This window comes from Cavia porcellus, unplaced genomic scaffold, assembly GCF_034190915.1.
Source record: "Cavia porcellus strain 051 isolate PalLab524CR breed Dunkin Hartley unplaced genomic scaffold, mCavPor4.1 scaffold_25, whole genome shotgun sequence".
NCBI lineage: Eukaryota > Metazoa > Chordata > Mammalia > Rodentia > Caviidae > Cavia > Cavia porcellus.
Window position 1 is genome coordinate 3,591,369 of NW_026947508.1, and position 22,250 is coordinate 3,613,618.

The 22,250-nt window shown below is 51.0% G+C and overlaps 1 protein-coding gene and 1 long non-coding RNA gene across 4 annotated transcripts in view; one reads left to right on the forward strand and one right to left on the reverse strand.

Annotated features, from left to right (window-relative positions):
• Dnajc11 (DnaJ heat shock protein family (Hsp40) member C11) overlaps positions 1-15,870 on the reverse strand; it is a 42,419-nt gene extending 26,549 nt beyond the window's left edge. The window contains exon 1 of the mRNA XM_003471452.5: positions 15,703-15,870. Coding sequence (XP_003471500.1) covers positions 15,703-15,774 — 72 coding nt within the window. The 5' untranslated portion in view covers positions 15,775-15,870. The remainder of the gene's footprint in view (positions 1-15,702) is intronic.
• The window catches only part of LOC111757182 (uncharacterized), a 60,909-nt gene continuing 53,424 nt past the window's right edge, over positions 14,766-22,250 (forward strand). For all 3 annotated transcript variants that reach the window (XR_010042896.1, XR_010042897.1, XR_010042898.1), the window contains exon 1: positions 14,766-15,349. This is a non-coding gene — a long non-coding RNA (uncharacterized LOC111757182). The remainder of the gene's footprint in view (positions 15,350-22,250) is intronic.

A 22,250-nucleotide genomic window follows, 5' to 3' on the forward strand; every position in this document is an offset into this window, starting at 1 on the left:
GGTTGAGTGTGCCCTTGTGCAGGTTGAGTGTGCCCTCGGAGGCCGGCCTCTGGGAGGAGCCCCAGCGCGGGGATGTGGTGGGGTGGCTGCTGTGCAGGTCGTTAGGTGACGGTGGGGGGCGGCGGCGTGCCCCAGCTTCCTGGGCCCTTGCCGGCTCCCAGGCTCCCAGGCTCCCGCTGTGCCCTGCCATCCACCCCAAGCCTCCTCCAGAGCCTTGCCTTGCAGCACCCCCACCCCAGCTGGGTGTGAATAAGCCTCTATACCCTACCTTGCTAGGAGTACTTTGCTACAATAATGGAAAACAGACTAATATCAGGACCTAGAAAAAGAACTGGAGTACAGTACTTCCCAAGAAGTAATCTGGGAGAAAGGGAAAGTTCCGATAGGTCTCTTGATTGTCCTGGAGACTGAACCGGCAAGCAAGACCTTCACAAAGGAAACCTTAATGGGGACTCTTCCAGCACTCAGGAGGCTGAGGCAGGAGGGTCCTTAAGAGTTCAAGACCAGCCTGGGCTACAAAATAAGCTCAAGGCCAGCCTCAACTGCATGAGACCTTGCCTCAAAAAGACAAAACAAACAAACAAACAAACAAATAAAAACATTTTTAAAAGGGAACCAGTACCAATTCTCAAACTCCAAAACCCTGAGGAGAAGGCTTCCAGACTCATTCTGAGAGGCCAGAATTATCTGGATACCAAAGCCCAAAGATTACACAAAAGGAGATCCACAAACCAATATCCCTCATGAACAGCAGTAAAAAAATCCTTAAGAAAATACTAAAAATAAATCAGTAGCACAATAAAAAGTTGTACTGATGAGCTACAAGGTGCGACTTTGTCTGAAAAAAAAAAAAAACCAAACCAAACCAAACCAAACCAAACAAACAAAATTATACCATAAAAAGTGCTATCATTCTTGGAATGCAAGTACTGTTCAACATATGAAAATAAATGAACATAATATCTCATATTCGCAGAATGAAATATTTAAAAATCCCACATCATTTCAATAGTGTAGAAAAGCAACTGGCGAAATTCAGAACCCATTCGTGAGAAAGATAGGAACAAAGGACGCACCCCCATAACAAGGTCAGACACGGAGGTTTCTCAGGGAGTAGCAGAAGATTGAAAGCTTTTTCTAAAATCAGGAACAGGACATGGACGCTTGCTTTTCCCACTCTGATTAAACAAACTACTGGAAACAAACTACTTCCAGCCAGAGTGATCAGGCAAGAAAAAGAAATGAAGGCCTCCAAGTTGGAAAAGCAGCAGAATGATCTGTTCCCAGACGGCCTGACCTGTACGTGAGAACTCAGAGACCTCTGAGCTGTCAGAACTGAACATGAACCCAGCAGAGCAGGGTACAAGGCCGCCCCACGGACACCATCCTGTTGGACGGACGGCAGTGGGGGTTGAAGCACCTCACACTCCGCTACATTCGCCAGGCCCTCTTTCCTCTTTCCTGCTTTCAAATTTGAGACAGGGTCTAAGTCCGCCTCCCAGGCTGGGCTTGATCTTCGATCCTCCTGCCTCGGCCTGCCAGCGTGCTGGGATTACAAGTGTGTGCCACCATGCCCAACTTAACTTGTGTTCTTAGGCACTCACAATGAAGATCTAGAAAGGAATCATTCCAGGTCAATACGGTGAGGATGTTAGTACCCGAAGCAAGCTAGATTCACCAAAACGCTCCTCACAATCTCTATGAAGTCTGGTAAAAAATGGAGAAGCCAGTCCTTGAACACATGCAGAAGTGCAAAGCAATCTTGAAAAAAGAGCACAGCTGCATGACTCATGCTTCTTTATGCCAAAATGTAGACGGACGCAGACAGGCTGATCTTGAACTCTTCCTGCCTCGGCCTTCTGAGTGCTGGGATCACACAGGCGCGCTGTGCCACGCCCGGCTGCCTCCTACCCCTTTCGGGTGGAAACCGAACCAGCATCTTTTTTTTTTAAGCAACAGCGATAGGGTCTCTGTAAGTTGCTGAACTGGCTGTTTGAATGTACAACCCACCTGCTTCGGCCTCCCAGGCAAATTTAACAACTGATTCTGCCCTGACTCTTGCTTCACTACTGCAGAGGTCCTCACGTTTTCACTCACTGCAATTCAGCCAAGGGAGGCCGACTCTGCAGCCCACCGTAGGGTGGCCCACATTCAGAGTCCCTGGCCACCGCATCTTCTTCCTTGCTCTTCTGGTGCTGGGGACTTAACCCAAGGCTCTGCTCTGAGCTACACCTCTAGCCATTCTTTATCATTCCACCTCATCCCACCCCATCCCATCCCGTTCTACTGACGAGGTCTCTAAAGTTGTCCCCACAGGGTTTGAACTTTGAATGAATGGTCCTGCCTCAGCTTCCCAGGGTGTGTGCCCCCTCACCCAGCTCTGCCTTTACCTTACAAGCCGTCAGGAGTCCACAGATCAAAACAGTTCCACTGTGCTGTAATTCCGAACTGCTGCGGCTGCAGCCTCCATCTCTCCTGAGCACACAGGGTGCTTCCTCCCGGCTGCGTGACGCACGCCAACACCCGTCAGGGGGCTAACGGGATGTACTATATGCTCACCTAACATTTTCTAGAAAATTCTATAGTGCAGTTGTACATTAATAACTTTTCAGACAGGAACTCAACTGGTTCCGTTTTCACCACGTTCTTGGTGTTTCGGTGATACCGGGAATGCCATCAGGATGTCTGTGACCTCACTGTGTCCGCTGCAGCTGTCCTGACTCCTACGCTTCTCTTGTGCCCGTACTGGAATACAGCGCATCTCTGTTTGTGTCTTGTTTTACAAACGCATCTGTTGTTGCCCAGCTTTAATCTTTAATGGAACAATGAAAGCCGGAGCCACATAAACAGCTCTTTGGACCCCTGCATTATTTAAGTCAAGGGCCCTGACCCTAAAAAGCTTGTAAACGGCCAGACTGGATGACACTGTGGTTGGTGCAAACCCAGAACCCTGCGGGCTTGTGTCCACGTCCACTCCCGGCCGGCTACTCTCTGCCTGCTGATGTCCTCAGCCCAGGCAGACAGCACAGCTTCCTCCTGGAACCTCTGCCCATCACACGGCAGAGGGGAGAGTGGAGACCTCTGGCTCCTAGGGACACAGCCACATGTCATTTCCACTCATGTCACTGTCAGCCTTGGTCACACAGTCTCACCGACCAGCAGGTGACCCAGAAGTGCAGTCCTACTATGTGCCAGGAAAACAAAGAGCCAGTGTGCAGTGTCTGGCCCTGTAATCACAGTGCTTATACCATTTAACTCCAGACCTCAAAGGTGGAAGCGACGGCTTCAGCCACGCCGCGCCCTTACATTCCCACAGGGAACACAGAAGCCACCAGGTTTTCGTTGCTGAAGCTTCTCATTTCAAACTCAAGAATTTCTGTAACTAAGTTTCTGAGTACTATATTCTGTTGGATTTTGGAAAGTCTGCCTAATTACCGCAACTGAAGATTCATTACTGTCCATATGTTCCACGGCAATCTGATGGAGACAAAATTGCATCAGCTAATAAAAACCTGCACTTTTTAAAAACGTGATACTTGGTGCTCACGCGCTTTAAGGGAAAAAGCAGATTCAGAGCTAATCAACGCCAGGCCGCAGGCAGACAGTGTGCTGAGCAGGGTATTCACAGAGAAGACTGTATGTAGCACTGCGTTTCTTAGCAGGTGCTGCTCGTGCTAGGGACCAAGCGTTAGGCACCGGAAAGCAACCCCGTGGGCCAGAGATATAGCTCAGTGGCATAAGCACCTGCCTGGAGGCACAAGGCCTTGAGTTCGATCCCTGATACCAAAGAGCAGCCCCGTGACCAGACCTGGTAAACATTCCCAACTTTATTTTATGAAGGCTCTAGTTACACGGCCTGGCGTTTTATACAATAAAATCCTTCTCACACTCAGCCGCCATATTCTAATGCCACTTTCCAGCTGGAAGAACACTGTAGCTTTCAGCTTGGCAACCAAGGAAGTCACCGTCTAAGACTTGGTGCAGGCCTGTGAGTATCGAGGTGAAGATGCAGGAGTGGCCTGACCCTCGCTGGGCCTGTCCTCCTTCACACAATGTCCTGCCCAGACGAGGAGGGGAGGCCCGGACCCTCCGATCTGTGAGCTCACCGAGGTCGGCCAGGTCCCCAGTGCCACCACAGCCTTCTCTTCCTCTTGTTCACAGGTGGAACATCTTCAGGGGTCTCAAAATAAGACCCTGTACAAGGGGTCAGCCTCAACAGTGAGACCCCAGATCACACCTAGAATCAGTCTGCAATGCTAACCATGGCGCAGCCTGCACTGATTTGTTCTGTCTGAACTTTGGGTCTCCTGTTATCCCCATGTAACTATGGCATACATTACCGAGCACTGACTCATTTATTTAATGAATTCATCTTTTTTTATTTTTTTGGTACCAGGAATTGAACTCAGGACCCTGTGCTTGCTAGGCAGGCACCTGTAACGCTGAGCTACATCCGGGCTTCTGCCTGAACTTTGAGTGAACACGTAAGTAGAACAAGACTTAAGGTGAGACTAACCTTGCAGTAGATTAATGGTCAACTTGTACCGCCCAGCTGATCTGAGCCAGGGTGGCACTGGGTGCGGAGGCCCCCCTGGGGACTGCTGCCAACAGCATGAAAGGAGAACCAAGGAGGGGAGATGCGGGGCTGTTGCTCCTCCTGGAGAAGCTTGTCACGTTGTCTTTCTGATGGGAACTGAGGTGTTCTAAGGTCACAAGGCCTGGGGTCCTCACTGTCACTAAGGATGGCTGTGGTTCTCTTCGGGGAGCCCTGGTCCTCACCTTGAGCATCGCTTCCTGGCTCCAGAGCAGAGCCCTCAGCCTCTGGCACAGCTCCTTCATCTCGCTGGTGCCAACTATCTGGTTTCCACCGCTGACCTTTGGGCCTTCCCAGTGTAGATCCTTGATACAGACCTGCCTGAGACATTGTCATGGGTTCCAGGCCTCCCGCTGGCCTTGTGGAGGACACTGCTGGACTGAATTTTTTGGGGTTTCTAATGTGCGAACAGACCTCCTGTGCTCTTTTGCATGTGACTATTTGGGTGAATATTATAAAATAATCCTACAAATTATGTGTTCTGTATGAAATCTTTTGCCTTGTAAACCCTGACTACAACAAATCTGGATCTACTAAAGAAATTCAGCTCTGTTTAATCAACAAAAAAAATCTACAAAAATATATCTGATCATTCTGAAACTTATTTTCTTTGATGATCACTATTTCTGATGCAGATGCAAAAGATGATAAACGGGCAAGGTTTTCCCAGTGCACTATAGAAACCTAAGCGGAAGACCACACACACCAGGGGAGAAGAGCCAGCCCTGCAGGGGACAGCAGCAGCTTCTAGTGCACAGTCTCTGACAGCCTGACTTACTCAGGGCCCTGAGCCCACGGTGTGGGATTAAATGTGCTCTTTTCCTTTTGAACCTGATTTCAAACAATTTTTATAGATGAAAATGTAGACTTTCCAAACTAAAAACTGGGAAATCCCTTTTCTGTCAATCAGTTCCTCTAGAATTACTTGATTGCAAAGTTGCAGTGCGCTCCAACTACTGAAAGAAACCAAATACTGCAAACTGCACAGCGCAGCTAGATGAGGAGGGGCAGGGTCAGCGAGGATGACCTTCGATCCCTGAGCTCACTGGGCCGGCATCACCAGGTAGGGAAGAGGACACCACACGGTCCCTCCTGGGGGAGATCACAAACTCGATGCCTAGCTTTCCGTAAAAGGCAGCACACAGGGCTGGGGATTTAGCTCAGCGGCATAAGCACCTGCCTTGCAAGCAGGCAGTCGTGAGTTTGATCCCCGGTACCGATAAAAAGGAAAAAGACAAAAAAAAAATAAAAAAGGTAGCACACAGAGGATTTAATTAAGCAATATAAACCAGAAGTGCTAACTCTACAGGCTGCAGAAATAAGCTCAGGGCAGTGAAAATGCAAAGAAAAGAGACCCAAACTGAATCCAAAAGGTTGATTCTGATTTGCTTTGGGCATCACAGAGGGCTGAGGCGTTTCAGGGCAACACTTCCCCAGGAAATGGGCCGGAGTGGGGCCAGCACAGCTGGAACAGTGATTTCATGCAGGCAAGTGCAGAGGGTACAAGGAAGCAGGAAATTAGCCTGGATGTCTGTCCGTCCAGCTGCCATCCAGCAGCACTGCTAGACGGGGGATGTGTCCTGAGAAGCTGTGGTGGCGGCTGCGTGGCCGTGGATGGCACAGAGCACTCACAGAGAGGCCACGGCACTGCTGTGCTACCCGTCCCAAGTCAGCGACAGGACCCTTTGTGGCGCTCCACTGTACCCACAATGTACCAGCAATGCGCATGGCGAAGCAGACAGCAGAGGCTGAGCACATGGAGCTTCCTCTGGTGGAGGAAGGAAGAACACAGCCACAAACAGGCCGGACACACAGAAAACACCTCACCCGCAAAGGGACTTTAACAATGGAGGTGACATGAGCCCCAATAAACCTCAGAAGAGCCAGAATGGGCACGGCAGCAGGTCTGTAAGTCCAGCACTCTGGGGCGCTGAGACAGGAAGACTCTTAAGTTTCAACCCAGCACGGACAGTGTAGTGAGACCCTGTCACGGTCTTCTGTCTTGTTGTCTTGTCTTTTCTGAGACAGGGTCTCACTCTGTGGGCCAGGCTGGCCTTGAACTCACTAAAGGAATGGTGTGAATCAGAGACCAGCATAGACCCCTAGGCTCGTGTAAAGGCAACATGGTATGAAATTCAGTGTGCCCGGGTGCAGGCAGGCAGAAACGGTGCCTTTTTATAGAGCTTGGACAAGGGGAGCAGAGTCAGGGGTGAAGAGGTGGGGCACAGCACCCGCTTGGCAAGCTGGAGTCCTGAGTGTGATTCTAGGCACACACACACACCCAACAAGAGATCTGGATAACCCGTGTTTACAGTTCTCTGAGGGTCAGTGCCTCAGTGGGCACTGTCCTGGGCATCCTCAGATGTGCCGGGCTTGGAAGGCTCCAGTTCATCCTTCCAAGACATCCTGTGCTTGCCCAGGGTAACAGCACCGGTGCTCAGCCGGGTTGTCCTGAGGACCCCTGCTGACAAACAGGTGGTACTGGCAGAGTCATGTTCCAATTGAGCCTGACAACTATGCTGCCCAGGCCGGCTTTGAACTCATGGCACTCCTCCTGTCTCAGCCTCCTTGGTGCTGGGATAACAGAATACGAGACCAAGGCCGAATCCTGTTCTAAAATGAAAAAAGGCTGGGGATGTATCTCAGTGTGACGGTCTGGGATTTTAATCTAAGTAAATAAAAATGTAACAAGGAAAAGGGAAAGGAAGACAACACACGTCCAGTACTGTTTCTTAATATGCATTTGATGCTGCTAGACTAAAACGGACAAAAGCCTAAACTGGAGCCAGGCGTGGCAGTGCAGGCCTGTAATCCCGGCTCCTTGGGAGGCTGAGGCAGGAGGACGGTGAGTTTGAAGCCAGTGTGAGTAACTGAGACCCTGTCTTACAGTGGGTTTAGCTTCCACCCCTAGTACCACACGCACAACATACACCGGAAGCAAGCTGTGAAGTGGGAGAGGCCTAAAGGAAACAGGTGAGGACCCAAGGCTGTGCGTGGGGGTCGGTGGCGACCCGAGACTTGGGCAGAGGCAGAGCGATCCGTGTGGAGAGAATGGACCCAGAGGCGCTCCGAGGCACCTGGTCCCTGCTCTGCACAGCGGCAGCCGGGATGCAGGTTCAGGAAGAGGAGGCAGTGGAGAAAGCAAATTAGAACACTGACTTTATTGCCTTGTTCAAAAAGAATTTTGGCCAACCGACAGATGAATAAAGAGGGGCACATAAGGAGGGGGGCATGTGTTTCAAGAGCTGAGGGCTTCAGGGTTGCCAAAGGTGAGTAAGATGCACAGGCAGTTCCAGCTACTCCCTCTCGTTTAACATACAGGTCACCTGTGGCTGGTATTTGTCCCTCATTTTACAGACCAATACCCTGAGAAAAAAAAGGTCAAACGACTTGTTGAAGATGGAGAGGAAAGTTTATTTGCTCATGGACCCGTGACCGGAAAACTGGCCAGAGCTGGTACTGTGTGTGGCCTGGCTCCAACCTGCTCGAGAAAGAGAAAGAAAACCTACGGCGGCGAGAGCAGGGATGTGCCCGACACCTATCTACAGATCACGGCCTCACCCCACCTCCCCTCCACGTGGCTAAGAAGCACCCCTGCCGCCACGCTCTCCGTGCTAACAGAAGCAGCCTGGCGTCTAGCGCAGTAAGAGCTTGTGGCCCTGTTAGCCCCTGCAAGCCTCAGTGCGTATTTCTCACAAACAGTAAGAGACTTTTCATGTGTGCTGCTGTGGAGACAGGGTCTTGCTATGCAGTTCAGGCTGGCCTTGAACCCACCATGGAGCCAAGGCTGGTCTTGAACTCAGGTTGTTTTCCCTGCTTCAGCCCCTCAAATGCTGGGATCGCAGGCATGCATGACCACACCTGGCTTTAAAGGAGTTTTGTTAAGGAGCGGTTCAGAGAGGTTGGGTGACCTGCCGGGAGGCCACATCAGTCCTGACTCCACAGGCTGGGCTCCTTAAAGCCCCATTTTCACAGGGACTTTTCTGAACCCTCCCCGCTCCCCCCACCCAGGGACATTTTCAACCATCGCCAGCAAACGCTCAGTGCTTGTACCGAAGGCACTGGCCCAAGCCATTCTGGGCATCCTTCTCTGGACTCCAGAGCTAGTGTGCCTCTGTTGTGGCCAGCACTCAGGCGGACACAGGCCAGCTAAGGTGAGACTGTGAGAGCCGGCCTCCTGGGCTACGACTCTTCCATCAGGGAAGCTAAGTGCTCAGGAGAGAATCAATGAAACCCTGAGTCGAAGGTGCTGCCTAGGAGACCACTCAAACAATTCCACATTCCTATAGGTGGGAAGAATCTTTGCCATGGAAATGGATTCTGTTTAACCCTGATTCCTGTTTAACCCAGAGTTAACTAAAAAACAAAACTTGTAACACAATACCCCCAAGGTGGCAATGTTGTAGCTTGGCATTACTGACGCCATCTTGAGCCCAGCATTTAACTCGTGCCCTGTATTTGACCCAGGAAAATGGAAAACCCCTCAGGGTGCAAGTCCCATGAGAAGAGCAGAATGAGCTGCACCCACAGGAGAAAAATTAACCTGCTCAGCAAATAAGCAGGATACAGGTGTCAACCAAAACTTAACGTTAAGAGTCTAGCTAAACTCTCCAACAGGATGTCTTTTGTGATTCTCTCTTTTAAAAACTCTGTCACTTTCCAGTTCGGAGCCACTTGTTTGGACTCTGAACAGGGTAGGGGGTAGAAGTGTGTGTGGGGGGGTGTCTGTATGCAAGTGGTCCTGGGCTCAGCTAATTAAATTCCAAATTTATCCATTTGACTGCTTGGATTACTATACTGTTGTTCACGAACCCACCTTTGCAATATAGACCCTAAAAAGCAATCAGGCAATCAGTAAGGACAGAATTCTTAGTAACCGTAACAGGCAGGAGGTGCATGATGTTAGGGTTCACAGGGCAGAGGAGACTGTCGCTCCTCAGGCGAGCTCAGCCGCTGCTGCACGGAACTGTGAGAACAGCCTCATTAAGGTCATCCCAAGGACTTGGGGGAAACTCTCCCAGGGTGCAGCTGTAATTTCATTACTCTGCTGGGCCAGGTCCGAGTATTTATTTGGTACCTGAGACGCACCCCTAAAAGAGGTCAGGTTTTCAAGCAAGCTCTCAACTCTTTTTGAACTTTTGAGTTCCATCAAAATTGACAGTTCTGATCCTATTCACACAGTAAGAATTTGCCTTATTTCCCCCTAAAAGCCTGACCTTTGACTCTCCTCCACCTGCAGCGGTCCATTTTGCGTGCTTGAGCGGGCTTCTTGTGGTTGATCTGTCGGCCTGGCCCCTGACTGGGGAAGGAGTCTCGGCTCCTGCAGATCAAGGGGGTCCTACTGTACCCCAAGATGGGCAGGAGTGGTTTCCACAAACAGAAGCTGAATAGGAACGCAGCCACCAGGCTGTCCTTCCGGGGCGGCTCCAGGGAGGGAGATGACTACTCCTCCAGGGGCTCTGAAAGAGGCAGCAGTTTCCAATCGCTGCCTTTCTTAGCAATGAGCGCTCTTTTTCACACGCTTCCTTGACCATGCAAATGTGCTGCCTGAGGTCCCGTGTCTCCTATCCTGGTAGGAAACCCGACAGCAGAGCACACAAATTCCAAGGAGCATCGTTTCAAATGCCCAAAGCAGGCAGGTGACAACAGGCTCACGGCTCATTAAAGGAACACACATTTCAAGTCAACCTCTGTCATCTGCTAATCACAGTGAGTTGACACCGGCACTGGCTGGACACTGCCGTGGCTCTCTCCCCACCCAAGGCAAGACGGCCTCCTCTCGTCCCCCTGAACCCCTGCACTCGGCCTCTTCTTCCTGCCCGGCCCCTTCACACTGACAGCTCACAACTACATCCTTGGGTCCTCCTCCATCTTTAACCAGACACCCTCTGGATTATCTCTGAGCCTGCACCCCACTGCCAGGGTTAGCCCCACCTTCCAGGCACGCCCCCAGTTCCACTCCACAGGAAGTACACTTCGGAAAGATAGCTGCCTCTGCTTGCTTTTGAGACAGGTTTTGCTACGTAGCCCAGGCGGACTTGGAACTCAGCCTCTCGGGTGCTGGACTACAGCACACAGCAGCATCCTTGCCTCAGAACTGACAACTCTCGCCCCGCGTGGCGGCACACACCTGTAACCCCAAGGCGAGGCTGGAAGATCACCAAGAGTTCAAGGCCAGCCTGAGCTACATGCAAGACTCTATCTCCAAACACAAGAGCAAAACTAAAACAAAACAAAAGGACCCGAAGAAAGACTACTGTCTATGAAAGAGAATAAACAGTATTTTTTAAAAAGTGAAGAATACTTCAAGAATTTATCACCTAATGCTCAGAATAAGTCTTGGCACTCTGATCTTTTCTCCTGTCTCTCTGTCTCCTCAAGACTGAGCCCAGGGACGGGTGCACGCCGATCAGGCGCTTTACCACTGAGCTCCGTGTCCAGGCTAGCACACGCTTTCTTAGCACTCCAATCTGTGAACAGTGCGGCTAGCCAGGATGAGACACATCAAAGCCTTTGATAGCAAACCTCACACTCAGATCCAAGGATACAGATCACATTAACTGAAGCCCCGTTTCCCCCGGGAACTCTGTGACTTTCTCCACAGCCTCCCTCAGCAGCACATACCAACCCAGGAGTACACAGCGCACTCTTACTGCTGTTACCTGCCGGAAAGGACACATTAAGCCGCGGTGGTGCTGCACATTAAATCCCAGCACTCTGGGAGGGCTGAGCCAGCCTGCAGTGAGACTCTACCTCAAAAAACAAAACAGAACAGAACAACAACAGGACTCCAGCCAGGACCACCTGGCCGACCTTGCCTCCTTCCATCATACTTCGTTTCAGGTTTTTGTGTTTTTGAAAAGGTCTCATTTTGTAGCCCAGGCTGGCCTTGAGCTCACGAAGTCCTTCCTGGGTGCTGTGAGGACAGCGCCATCACCCTAGCTCCCCCTCCACACCCTCCTAACCACTTCTGCAGTACAGTGCCCTAGCCTTCGTTTTGCAGATAAATACAAGGCTCTGAGCGGTCAAAGGACTTGTTCAAGGTCACCCAAGAGGCAGGGAGCATGGGCCCAAATTCTGGCTCCTTAGGCACCTGGCTTTCAGGATGCCCTAAGGAGTATGGTGATCTGGATCATTTCTGGTTGGGGACAGCCAGGCTGAGATGACACACCCAGGGCACACACTGAACGAGGGTCAAATCTTGAACAAAATGCAACACATCCTCATGAAGACCAAATGCCAGCCATCCCAGGGCCAGAGAGGCCACCTCACAGCCAGGGACCGGAACACCCACCACCACAAGCCCAGAGACCCTGGCACACATAGCTCAGGTGACCCCTACACCCCGAAGCCTATACAAGGCCAAGCTGACTTGGCCTCTGCAGGTGACTCCGAGCCCAGGTCCAGCCAGAGTGCGACCAGCCGACCTTTCCTCCTATCCAGGGCTCTCTCCCCACGGGTGGGCAGCTCACTCCGGCTGTAACCTGCTGCCTGGGAAACCCGGTCAGTGACAAAGTGCGGAAAGAACAGTCCAGCAGAAGCCAGGGAAGGAATGCACAGGGCTTCAGGGAAAGATTTTCGTTGGCAGGTGGCTCTTTGCGCTTTTAGTTTCCTGGCCATTCCAGAAGGATGAAAATCATGGAACGCTAACTTCCATACGTGGGTCCCTGTGAAAAACATTTTTACTTAACAGCTGTGCTTCTTAAAAGAACTGTTTAGTTGTGGAAAGGAGGTTGGTTTCTCAAGGCCAAGCTGAGTGGGACCAGAGAGCTCAAAATTGGTCACGACTATGACTTGATGTGCTACAAAAATGAAGTTCTTTCAAAGGCAATATACTGACACAGAGGGGGTCAGACTCAATTATCCAGGAATGAATTAGGTTTAAATTTCCTATTAAAAAACTTAAAAATTTCATTCTGGTTTACTGTAAATGAATTCATTCTCCAAATAAATTTTGGAAAATCGTTCTCCATGTCTCAAGGAAACTGGGCACGGTTGGCTCAGGCCTGCAGTCCCAGCAGTGCAGGAGACTCAGGCAGGAGGACCACAAACGCAAGCGAGGCTTGGGCAATTTAGTGAGACCCTGTTTCAGAGTAAAAACATAAGGGCAGGGGACGTAGCTCAGTGCAAAGGCCGCCTGGTTAAATCCTCAGTACCACCCCTGCTCTGAAATCTCGGGCGAGATCTTAGGGCTCTGATCATTCCCCCCACAACACTGAACAGAAAGCCACCTGGTGCTGGCGTGCCCAGTAAATGATAAAAGCTCTCCCGCCCCTGCGAGCCCGGTAGACAATGGATCCACACTGTAAACAGGAAATCTAGAACCCAGAAACAGGACGCATGGGTCTCATTTATAGCAGAATTTGCTGGTCCTGTCTAGCTGCCTTCTTCACTCTCAGTATACAAAGTTAAGATGACACTGTAAAGTTTAAAACCTGGGGAGACCAGGTATGGCAGTGCATGCCTGTAACCACAGCACGTGGGATTCTGAGACAGGAGGACCACAGCAACTTTGAAGCCTGCCTAGTTTATATAGTGAGTTCAAAGCCAGTCTGAACTACAAAGCAAGACTTTCTCTCAACAAAACCAAACAAGGTTTTTAAAAGGTGAATTGTGACATTTCTGTATTTGGTCAACCACATGACTATTATCCTTATAAATTTTAAACAGAATTCCCTAGGTTTTGTGGGGGGCCTGCTTCCATTTGAGAGTTTCAGGAAAAGTCTCCAACCTCTACAGCACACTGAGCATTTTGAAGAGAAGCCTTGAAGTCCTAGGGAGAAGAGATCCTTGGTTGCTACCTCGACACAAACAGCACCACACCCAAGACTGACCCCAAACACACTCACAAGAGACATTATCCTCTGGACCATACATGTAAGAATTAAGATTACTTCTTTTTCTCTAACTAAATTATGCTGTTTTGTGTTCAGGTTTGACTTTTTTTGGGGGGAGGGGGGAGAACCTAGCAAATATCATTTACCACCTTCGGAGTTCCTCTTGCAGCGATACCCTGAGACAGAAAATCAGCACACATCTGATGCTGGCATCTAGCACTGCGCCTGTCCACAAAGGCACTGGGCCTGTTTCATAAGGATTTCACCTCCTACAGCTACAAATACTCGAAGTGCCTCACACTCACTGGGCGGAAAAACAAAATGACAAGAAGTGTTTCTTTGGTTCCCATCCATCAGTTCAGTAAGAACAGACCTTAAAACCCCAGTCTTAAGTCTTAAGTCAGACCTTTAACAAAGCCTTTCTGATCACCTGCAGCTATGGTTCAGCAAGCCTGGAAAACAGGTAAGTGGCTGCTCAATTATTGATGACCCTGATGCTCTATGAACAAGTGACAAGAGAGGCAGAAAGACTGGCTTCATTACCACGCTGCTTCCAAACACAGGGAGGGGAATAAGCAAGCAAAAAGCCTGTAAATGACGAGCCAGAGTGGTTCCTTTAATAAGAGACTGACATATAAAAAAGGGGTTTACTCAAAACTTTGGCATCGATAATTAACAAACTCAGAACAAGAACCCCAGGTGCTTTGTAACGGTTTACAAGATCTGAAATTCCCTAAGATTCTTTCATAGTAAATAGTGAGTGCCAGGCCTGGTGGTGCACGCCTGTAATCCCAGCATTCGGGAGGCTGAGGCAGGTGGATCGCCATGAGTTCGAGGCTTGCCTGGGGTACATAGTGAGACCCTGTCCCCAAAAACAAAACAACCAAAAAAAGAAAAACAAGAAACCCCAATCAAACCCATAGTAAATAATAAGTAGCACAGTTGAGGGTCGCTTATGGGAGGCGCTCAAGGGCACTTGGAAGAACTAGGAGCTCTGTAGTCTCAGGTGTGGTAAACTGAGGCACAGCAGAGGTCAAGAGCTGAAGCTAATGAGCCAGACAGCCCAGGACAGAACTGCAACTCCTGCGCTTTCTAGTGGTGCGACTTTGGAGATAACGCATCATCTATGACTTCTCAGTTTCCTCTATTACAAAAGAAGGGTCCTCAATATGGGCTGCTGTGAGAATCCAATCAGTTAACATAATAGATGTGCTCGATTATCACGGTGGCTCAAAAGTAAGAACTCAACAAAAATCAAGGTTCGATATTAAAACATCACACAGACCAACTGACCACACCCCCCCACCCCCACCACATCCAATGTCTCAAGACAGACAAGCTTGGCTAGTTTGACCACCAGAAAACCCGAGAGATAGAATTTGGAATTCTTGGGCAGGGCTGAAAGTGCGGACCCTACAGCTTTGCGCTGACTGGTACACACGACGGCCTGACCTTGGAAGCCTTGTTGACCTCCACGCCAGATCTCGAATGCTAGCTAACCAGTCAGCAAGAAAGGAAATGTACCGCAAACGTGCATGTGCCGGACAGACTCTTTCGCATTATTATTATTTTTTATTCTTTGGGAAGCCAGGGTAGAAGCGCTTGACTTGAATGCCGAAGCCGTTAGGAGGGCACCCCTTCTTTCCCGGCCTAGGGCTCCTTCCTAATCTGCGGCCTCCAAATGAATCTTGGGAGGCTTTGCCTTTGATTTCCGGATAGCGGCTCCGGAAAACGAAGGAGGGCATGGGACGCTCGCCTCGGGGGCTGGACTCGCTCCAGAAGCAGGTCGACTCCACTGCAGCCCCGGAGACCGGACGGAGCCACCGGGAGATTCCCGGTGGCCTTGACCTTGGTGTCCGAGGCTCAGTTTGCCGTCCCGCTGGTTCTGGGCGATGACACAGCCCTTCGGCCAGGGCAGGTAAGTGGACCCAGGGTGGAACCGGGCCCGGGGAGCTGCAAGCCCACGCCAGCAGCCTCCCCGGGGGCTCTGCTCCCTCCGGTGGGTGCGGGGCCTTTGCCCTGCGCGGGCGCCGAGCACGCGCGCCCGGGTGGCGGAGCGCACGGGAGGGCCTGGCTCCCGGCCCCTCGGCGACAGGGTCGGGGCGGTGGGGACAGCTCCGAGGGCGGCGGGCACGCGCGTCGGCGGGGTCACGCGGCCTCCCCGGCCGGGCCGCGGCCAAGTGGGGCGGGGGCGGAGCGCGGGCCTCCAGCGCCGCCCTCCGCGCCACCGGGCCCGGCCTGCACACCGACGGCGCCCGCGGCAGGCCTCACCTCCCTGCGCACGTTCAACAGCGAGTAATAGTCTTCATTGTCCAGCTCCTCCTCGCTCAAGGCCGTCGCCATCTTCGCAACCTTTCACCCCGCCAAACCGGCGAAGCCGTGCTCAAGAGGGCCCGGCGCTCCGCGGCCGCCCCAGCGCGGGCCGCCCGGCTGCACCACAGCGGCCCCTAGCGGCCCGGAGCCGCCCGCCCGCGCACTGCGCCCCCGCGCGGCCGAGGGTGGGGCCCTGCACGCGCTGCCCCGGGGCGGGGATCCCAGCTGCCCGCGCTCAGCTTGCGCCCGGGCTCGGAAAGAAAAGCTTTCAAGTCAGATCCGCCAGGCTGTCACCTTCTGGATGCTGCGGAGACGGCCCCTCTGGGACCACTGTTGTCCCCAAACCCGGGAAGAGGGCACCGGGTACCCTTAGCAGGGCACACCCAGACCCCGTATCCCGGCCTGGGTCTCAGGTCCCAGCCTCGCAAGGCTTATGGCTAGAAAGCCATGTCGATGAGACTTGTGTTTTTTCTCTTGGCCATCCAAAAAAACCCGCTGACCAGAGAATGGGATTTCACGTTTTAAATAAAAAGAAGAGAAAAAAATGACTGGTCTTGATGGCGTATGCCTGTAATGCCAGCACTTGGGAGGCTGAGGCAGGAGGATCTGGATAGGAGGCCAGCTTGAACTAATAACAAGACTCTGTCTTAAAAAAAAAAAAAAAGACTGTCCAGTATTTAGGATCACCTGGTCGTCTTTTCTGTTGTGTAAACGACCAGGCTATACCGTTTGGCGCCTCCTATAATTGTCTGTGGCATGCCTGTACCCTTCCAGGTTCCCACCCCAAAGCCATTCTGCTGTAAATTTCTCCCTTATAATTTAGCAGTGAAGTCTAACTGATTTCAACCTGGTGCCTGCTGTTTGGTGCATGACTAAAGACGTCCTGGTTACAATAATCTAAATAATTTAAATGTCTCCGAAATGATGCCATTCTCCAGAGGAAGTGGCAGCCGCTCAGGTTCCTACCACCTGCTCACCTCCCACTGACCGGGGCCAATTCTTTACGGTTTCTCGAGAATCTTCGCTGCTTAACCAAGCCTCAGATCGGAACGATCGGGGTTGCCCTGCTGAAGCAGGCCTCCTGGGATGCCCCCAACACCTGTCTGCAGATCTGAGAAGTTAATTTGTTTCTCCTTCTAACTTTTGGCCAGATGTGCACCATCTGGGCCTGTGTATCCTCCCATCCGACCTGCCGGGGCCTCTCAGGCTCTTTTTGCCCGAGTCCCCTAAGTACACGGTGACGGGTCGTTCCCGTGCAAGTCTGTCTGCAGCTGCTCTGGCAGCCCAGGCTGGGCACCGATACTGTGTCTTCAGCTGAGAGGCTCTTGTACCATAGCATGCAAGCATCTCATAGCCAGTCAGCTTGTCCGGAGGTTTCTATAGGCTTTTTGTTTTTCTCCTTTGCAGAGCCCAGATTAGGACGGTGGCATCTGCAGGTCTTGAAGAATTTTGTAGAGAGTGCTTGGTGGGAGGCTATGTTCTTCTCCTAGGGTCGTGGCCATGAGTGGGGCTTTCATACCCACTCAGGCAGAGGAGTTCTGTGTCAAGCCTGCTCTTCTAGAAATGACATACTTGGAACACAGTGCATGCCTCATGATGCCCGGCTGGGCCTTTTGTCCTGGGGAAGGACCTGGTTTTTATCACCATTTGCACAAATGAATCGCACTCGGTGCCTGTTCTCTTCAGGCCTCAGGGTGGTGAGGAAGAGACCCAAACCTCCCCACGCTGTGAGGCTCAGGGACGCCTTAGTGTCAGAGCCTGTCTCCCTTCCCCAAACCCTGGTCTGCGGTGGGCAGAAGGAGAGAAGCCAGGGCCGGTGCAGATTCATAAGTTGAAAAACGCTTCAGCACAGCACGCTGCTCAAGCGGGAGCAGCTGCCAGAGCTCCGCCACCTGAGCTCAGGGCTTTGCCATTGTGTTTTGCTTTGCTGGATAAAGCTACAAATTTGTAACTTAGCTGTGAAACAAAACAATGTATGTATGCAATGTATTTATGTTACTATAGATACCTTTCTCTCTCTCTCTGTGGAACTGTTGTTGGAGTCTTTAATCTTCTTTTAAAATGGTTTTAAGTCAGGATCTTGCTATGTATTCCAGGCTGGCCCTGAACTCAGGGTGATTCTCCTGCCTCACAGGGTGTGGACCACCCTGCCTGGCTTTTAAATTCTTTCATCTTTTTGGTTTTCAAGACAAAGTCTTGTTATGCAGTCTAGCCTGGGCTCGAACTTGTGGCCATCCTCCTGCCTCAGCCTCTTGAGTACTAGGATTCCAGGTGTGCACCTCCACGTTTGGCTTTTAAATTCTCCAATCTTTAAATGTAAATATCAGGACGTGTATCCCCACTGTCACTCATTGTCAGAGTGACCCTAAAACATTTTGGTGCCCAGCTCAGCCCCTCTGTGTAGACCCTCAGGAAATTTCCTTCATTTAATGTCTTGATCCAGTTCCCGGGCTCTCTCTTCTCGCACATACTGGAGAAGACAGCATTGCTGGGTGGACAGAGTGTGCTAAGTTTGAATTTCCCATAAAGAATGAATGACTTTTTAGCATACGCATCTAATGTTACTTGAAGGCATGTATCTGTGATTCAAATGTAACAGGGTGCTATAGTTCAGATTAAGAATGTCCCCAAAAGCTCAGTGGCCTGGCAGCACTAGGAAGGAGTGAAAACCCCAGGAGGCATGGCCCACTGGAAGGTCTTTAAAGGTCTCTTTCTCAGGCTTCCTCAGCCACCAGCCCAAAGCAAGAGGGTCAACAAGTTACCAGCAAAACTCTCCAAAGCTGTGAGCCAAGATAGACCTTTCGTCTTTATAAGTTGCTTTGTTTGGGTGTTTGTTATAGTAACAGCGAGCTGACTAGCTCCTGGGCATCCCTGGTTCTATTTGCAAGCTCAGCTGGAGGCCCTTCCATCTCTCCCTCTTTTTCTTTTTTTGCAGGACCTCACTTTCCCTCTTTTCTTTAAAGTCCAAAAGAAGAGGAAGCAGCTGCCCCTGCCCCATCTCCAGCTGGGCTGAATCCAGATGGCTTCTCTCGAATGCAGGAGGAAGCGTTGCCTATAATCATGTTATTATTCCTTTGTTGCTGAGTCCGGGCTGAGATTTAGAGCTTGCTTGCCATTCATAGCCCGTTCCCCCTTTCCCTCGTGAGAACTGATAACCCTGTTCACGGAGACGGGGCCCCGCGTGGCTGAAGGAAGGAGGCAGGAAGCCACAGCACTCAGGATTAAATCTTCTGATGTTATCTGCGCCCTCTGCATTCGGGGCCTTGTCACTGACGTTGTTGTTAGCCGTGCTGATAATTGCAGCAGGGTCACCGGTGAGGCACAGCCTTTCTCTGCCCACGGAGACAGCTGCCCACGGAGGCCAGGTGGAGCTGGCAAGCGCCTCAGCCCGGGGCAGCCTCCAGCGGCCCCAGAGACTTGCAGTGGGGTGCACTGGGAGCTCCTGGGAGTCGCCTACAAAGCATTTAATTCCTGAATCTTCAGCTCAGAGCTTTGACCTTGAAAATGCATTTTACCTGCAATGGGACCCATCCACATGTCCATTCGTGTGTCCATCTATGTATCCATCACTCCACTCACCCACCCACCCACCTGTCCATCCACCATCCACGCATCCATCCACACATCCATCCACCCATCCACCCACCCGTTCATCCTTCCATCTACCACTTATCCATCCATCCTTCCTTCCTTCCTTCCTTCCTTCCTTCCTGTGGGACTGTTGTGACTCTAAACTCTCGCTCTCTGTATATTAATCCACCACAATCAATCAGCTCCTTCGGATGACCCAGTTGGTGCCCATTGCACCACATCATCATGGACATTCGGTGATCATGGCCCTTGACTTTGGTAAACGCAGAGTTCAAGGTCATGCCACCGCCACCTGACTTCCACTGGGGCCAGTCCTTTCATATTCCCTTCTATTAACATCCTATACACCCCCCAAAGCATCGGTTCCACTTCTCTTTCAGTTTGAAGACAGAACTCGAGAATGGGGCTTTGAGTTTCTGCAATCTTCATGAGGAAAATGGCTTCAGTACTTGTGGAATCTCCTCTCTCTGTCTCTGTCTCTGTCTCTGTCTCTCCTCTCTCTCTCTCTATACACAGTAAATAAATTAGTTAATGTGCAAGGTGGTTTCCGGTGATGAGTAGCAGGTTACTCTGCCTTGGTTGGGTCTGGGAAGGTCTGCCTGGGGAGGTGATACTGAACTGCAGGGTGGGAAGGGTGCAGCTTTGCCAGTCTGAAGGAATGTATTTCCCGTGCCAGAGCTGTGACTTAGGCATAGCTTTGTTGGGCTTGAGGGGAAGGCACATGTGAGCACGCAGCTGACCAGAGGTGGGGACCACGGAAGGAGAGGACATGGAGTGTTACAGAAAAACCAGCGTCAAACCCAATGGAAGGCTCTGCTCCGAGGAGTTGGAACACAACTGTTTATGGGCCATGAGGCCAGCAGTTTGGGGGGCAGTTAATGATGTCCAAATCACCAGCCCCAGGTCTGGTTTTGGGTTCAGTTTAAATACAGTTTGTAAGCAGGAAGGGTGAGAAGATGAACAAGGTTGTTTGGTTACATTGTCAGTCAGGTCATTCTGCATAGATTTACCTAAAAGGAATTGTTTATGGTAACAATCCTGGGGAGGCAGAAGGGGTTCCAGCAAGGGAACAGAGTTAAAAAGTATCTTTCACTGGGTTTCTTCACCCCACCCAAGCCTTGGAGGCCAGAATTAAGGGAGGCACAAACCAAGAAAGGTCAGAAAGGTCAAACTGGCCCAGCACTTGGGCAGAATAAAAACAGCCGGACCAGGCAGCCAGGGTGTCCTGAATCCAGCAGGGGTTTCCTCATCGGCAGCAGGAGCATGGGCGGAAGCTGCTGTTTGATTTTAACCGCTTATAACTAAGGTCTGTGAGTTCGTTACTCTGTAACTGTGCCTTACTAATCATACAATTGTGCCCTTACACTGTAATTGTACCCCAACAAGAAAATCTATGAGATGTGCTAAAAACATATGGTAAATGTTCCAATAAAAATAAAAATACCAAAGGATCCATTGCTATGAATTCCCCTGAAAATACTCCCCCAGCTTCGAGCGTGCTTATCCCACGGTTCCTGCTTGAGACAGGATCTCACTGTAGAGCCCCGGCTGGCCTCCAACCCCCAAGTGTCCTCCTGCCTCTGCCTCCCAAGTGCTGGGATTATAGGCGTGCATCACCACACATTTTTTTTTTTTTTTTTTTTGTCTTTTTCGTTTTTATCGGTACCGGGGATCGAACTCACGACTGCCTGCTTGCAAGGCAGGGGCTTATGCCGCTGAGCTAAACCCCCAGCTCCTCACCACACATTTTTGAACCACTTCTAAAAGTCCTTTTTCCTGTCTTTTTTTGGGGCTGCCTGGGGATGTCCTGGATTCCAAATGTTTAGAACAATTTGTGTCACATAAAAGGGTTCTGCTTCGTCGCCCTCCACCTTATTCACTGCGTCTGGCACCATGAGACTCTGACTCTTCCTGAAGTCAAGATGGCCATGAAAGCTAAACATTTTGAAAGATTCAGGACACTGAGGCAGCCAAGCAGCACAACTGTAGAGAGACTGAGTCAGGAGAATCCCTTGAACCCTGGAGTGGGGGTCAGCCTGGCCAACCATAGCAGGGCCCTGAAGGTAATCTTTTGTTGGTAGTGGGGCTCTGGCCCAGGGGTGCTTAATCACTCAGCTATGTCCCTGGCCCTTTTTCCTTTGAGGATCTTAAGTTTCTCAGGCTCGTCTTGAACTTTCAATCCTCCTGCCTCAGCCTCCCACATAGCTGAGATTACAGGGATGTGCACTGAACCCAGCTATTTCCTGTGACTGCTTATGCGCAGATCTGGGGGCATCTGGCTGAACTCTAGACCACGGTTAGCAGGGTGCCCCCCTTCTCCTTCACTGCGGCCTCTGTTCTCTGACAGCTCTGCTTTCTCTCCTAACTTCTCCCTCTCTGTTCCCTTCTCTCCTTCCTCCTTCCTGCATTTACCATCCGCCTGATCTGGGTGCGCTCAGCCTTCCGCCTTTCATCCTCTGACTTTGCTCCGTGGCGCCCTCCCCTCCTGCAGGGCCGGGGATGGAACCCAGGGCCTTCCGTGAATATACTCAGCTTTCTTGTTTTATATTTTGAGGCAGGCTCTCCTAAGTTGCTAAGTTACCCAGGTTTGAAATTGTGATCCTCTTGCCTCAGCCTCCCAGAGTGCTGAGATCACATTGTGTTTGCTCTGGTAGTTCTCAGCCCAGCACCGGCCTCTCTGAGCCGGGGACCTTTGGGATTTGGTGTTGGGAGGGTCTCTTTCTCTCTCTCTCTCTCTCTCTCTCTCTCTCTTTCTCTGTTTTTTTCATCAGTACCGGGGATCGAACTCACGACCACACACTTGCAAGGCAGGCACTTATGCCGCTGAGCTAAATCCCCAGCCCCCTTCCTTCCTTCCTTAAACCTGTGTAACTTCTTTGTGGCTTGTTCCTTTGGAACCTCCCCTCAGTAATGCT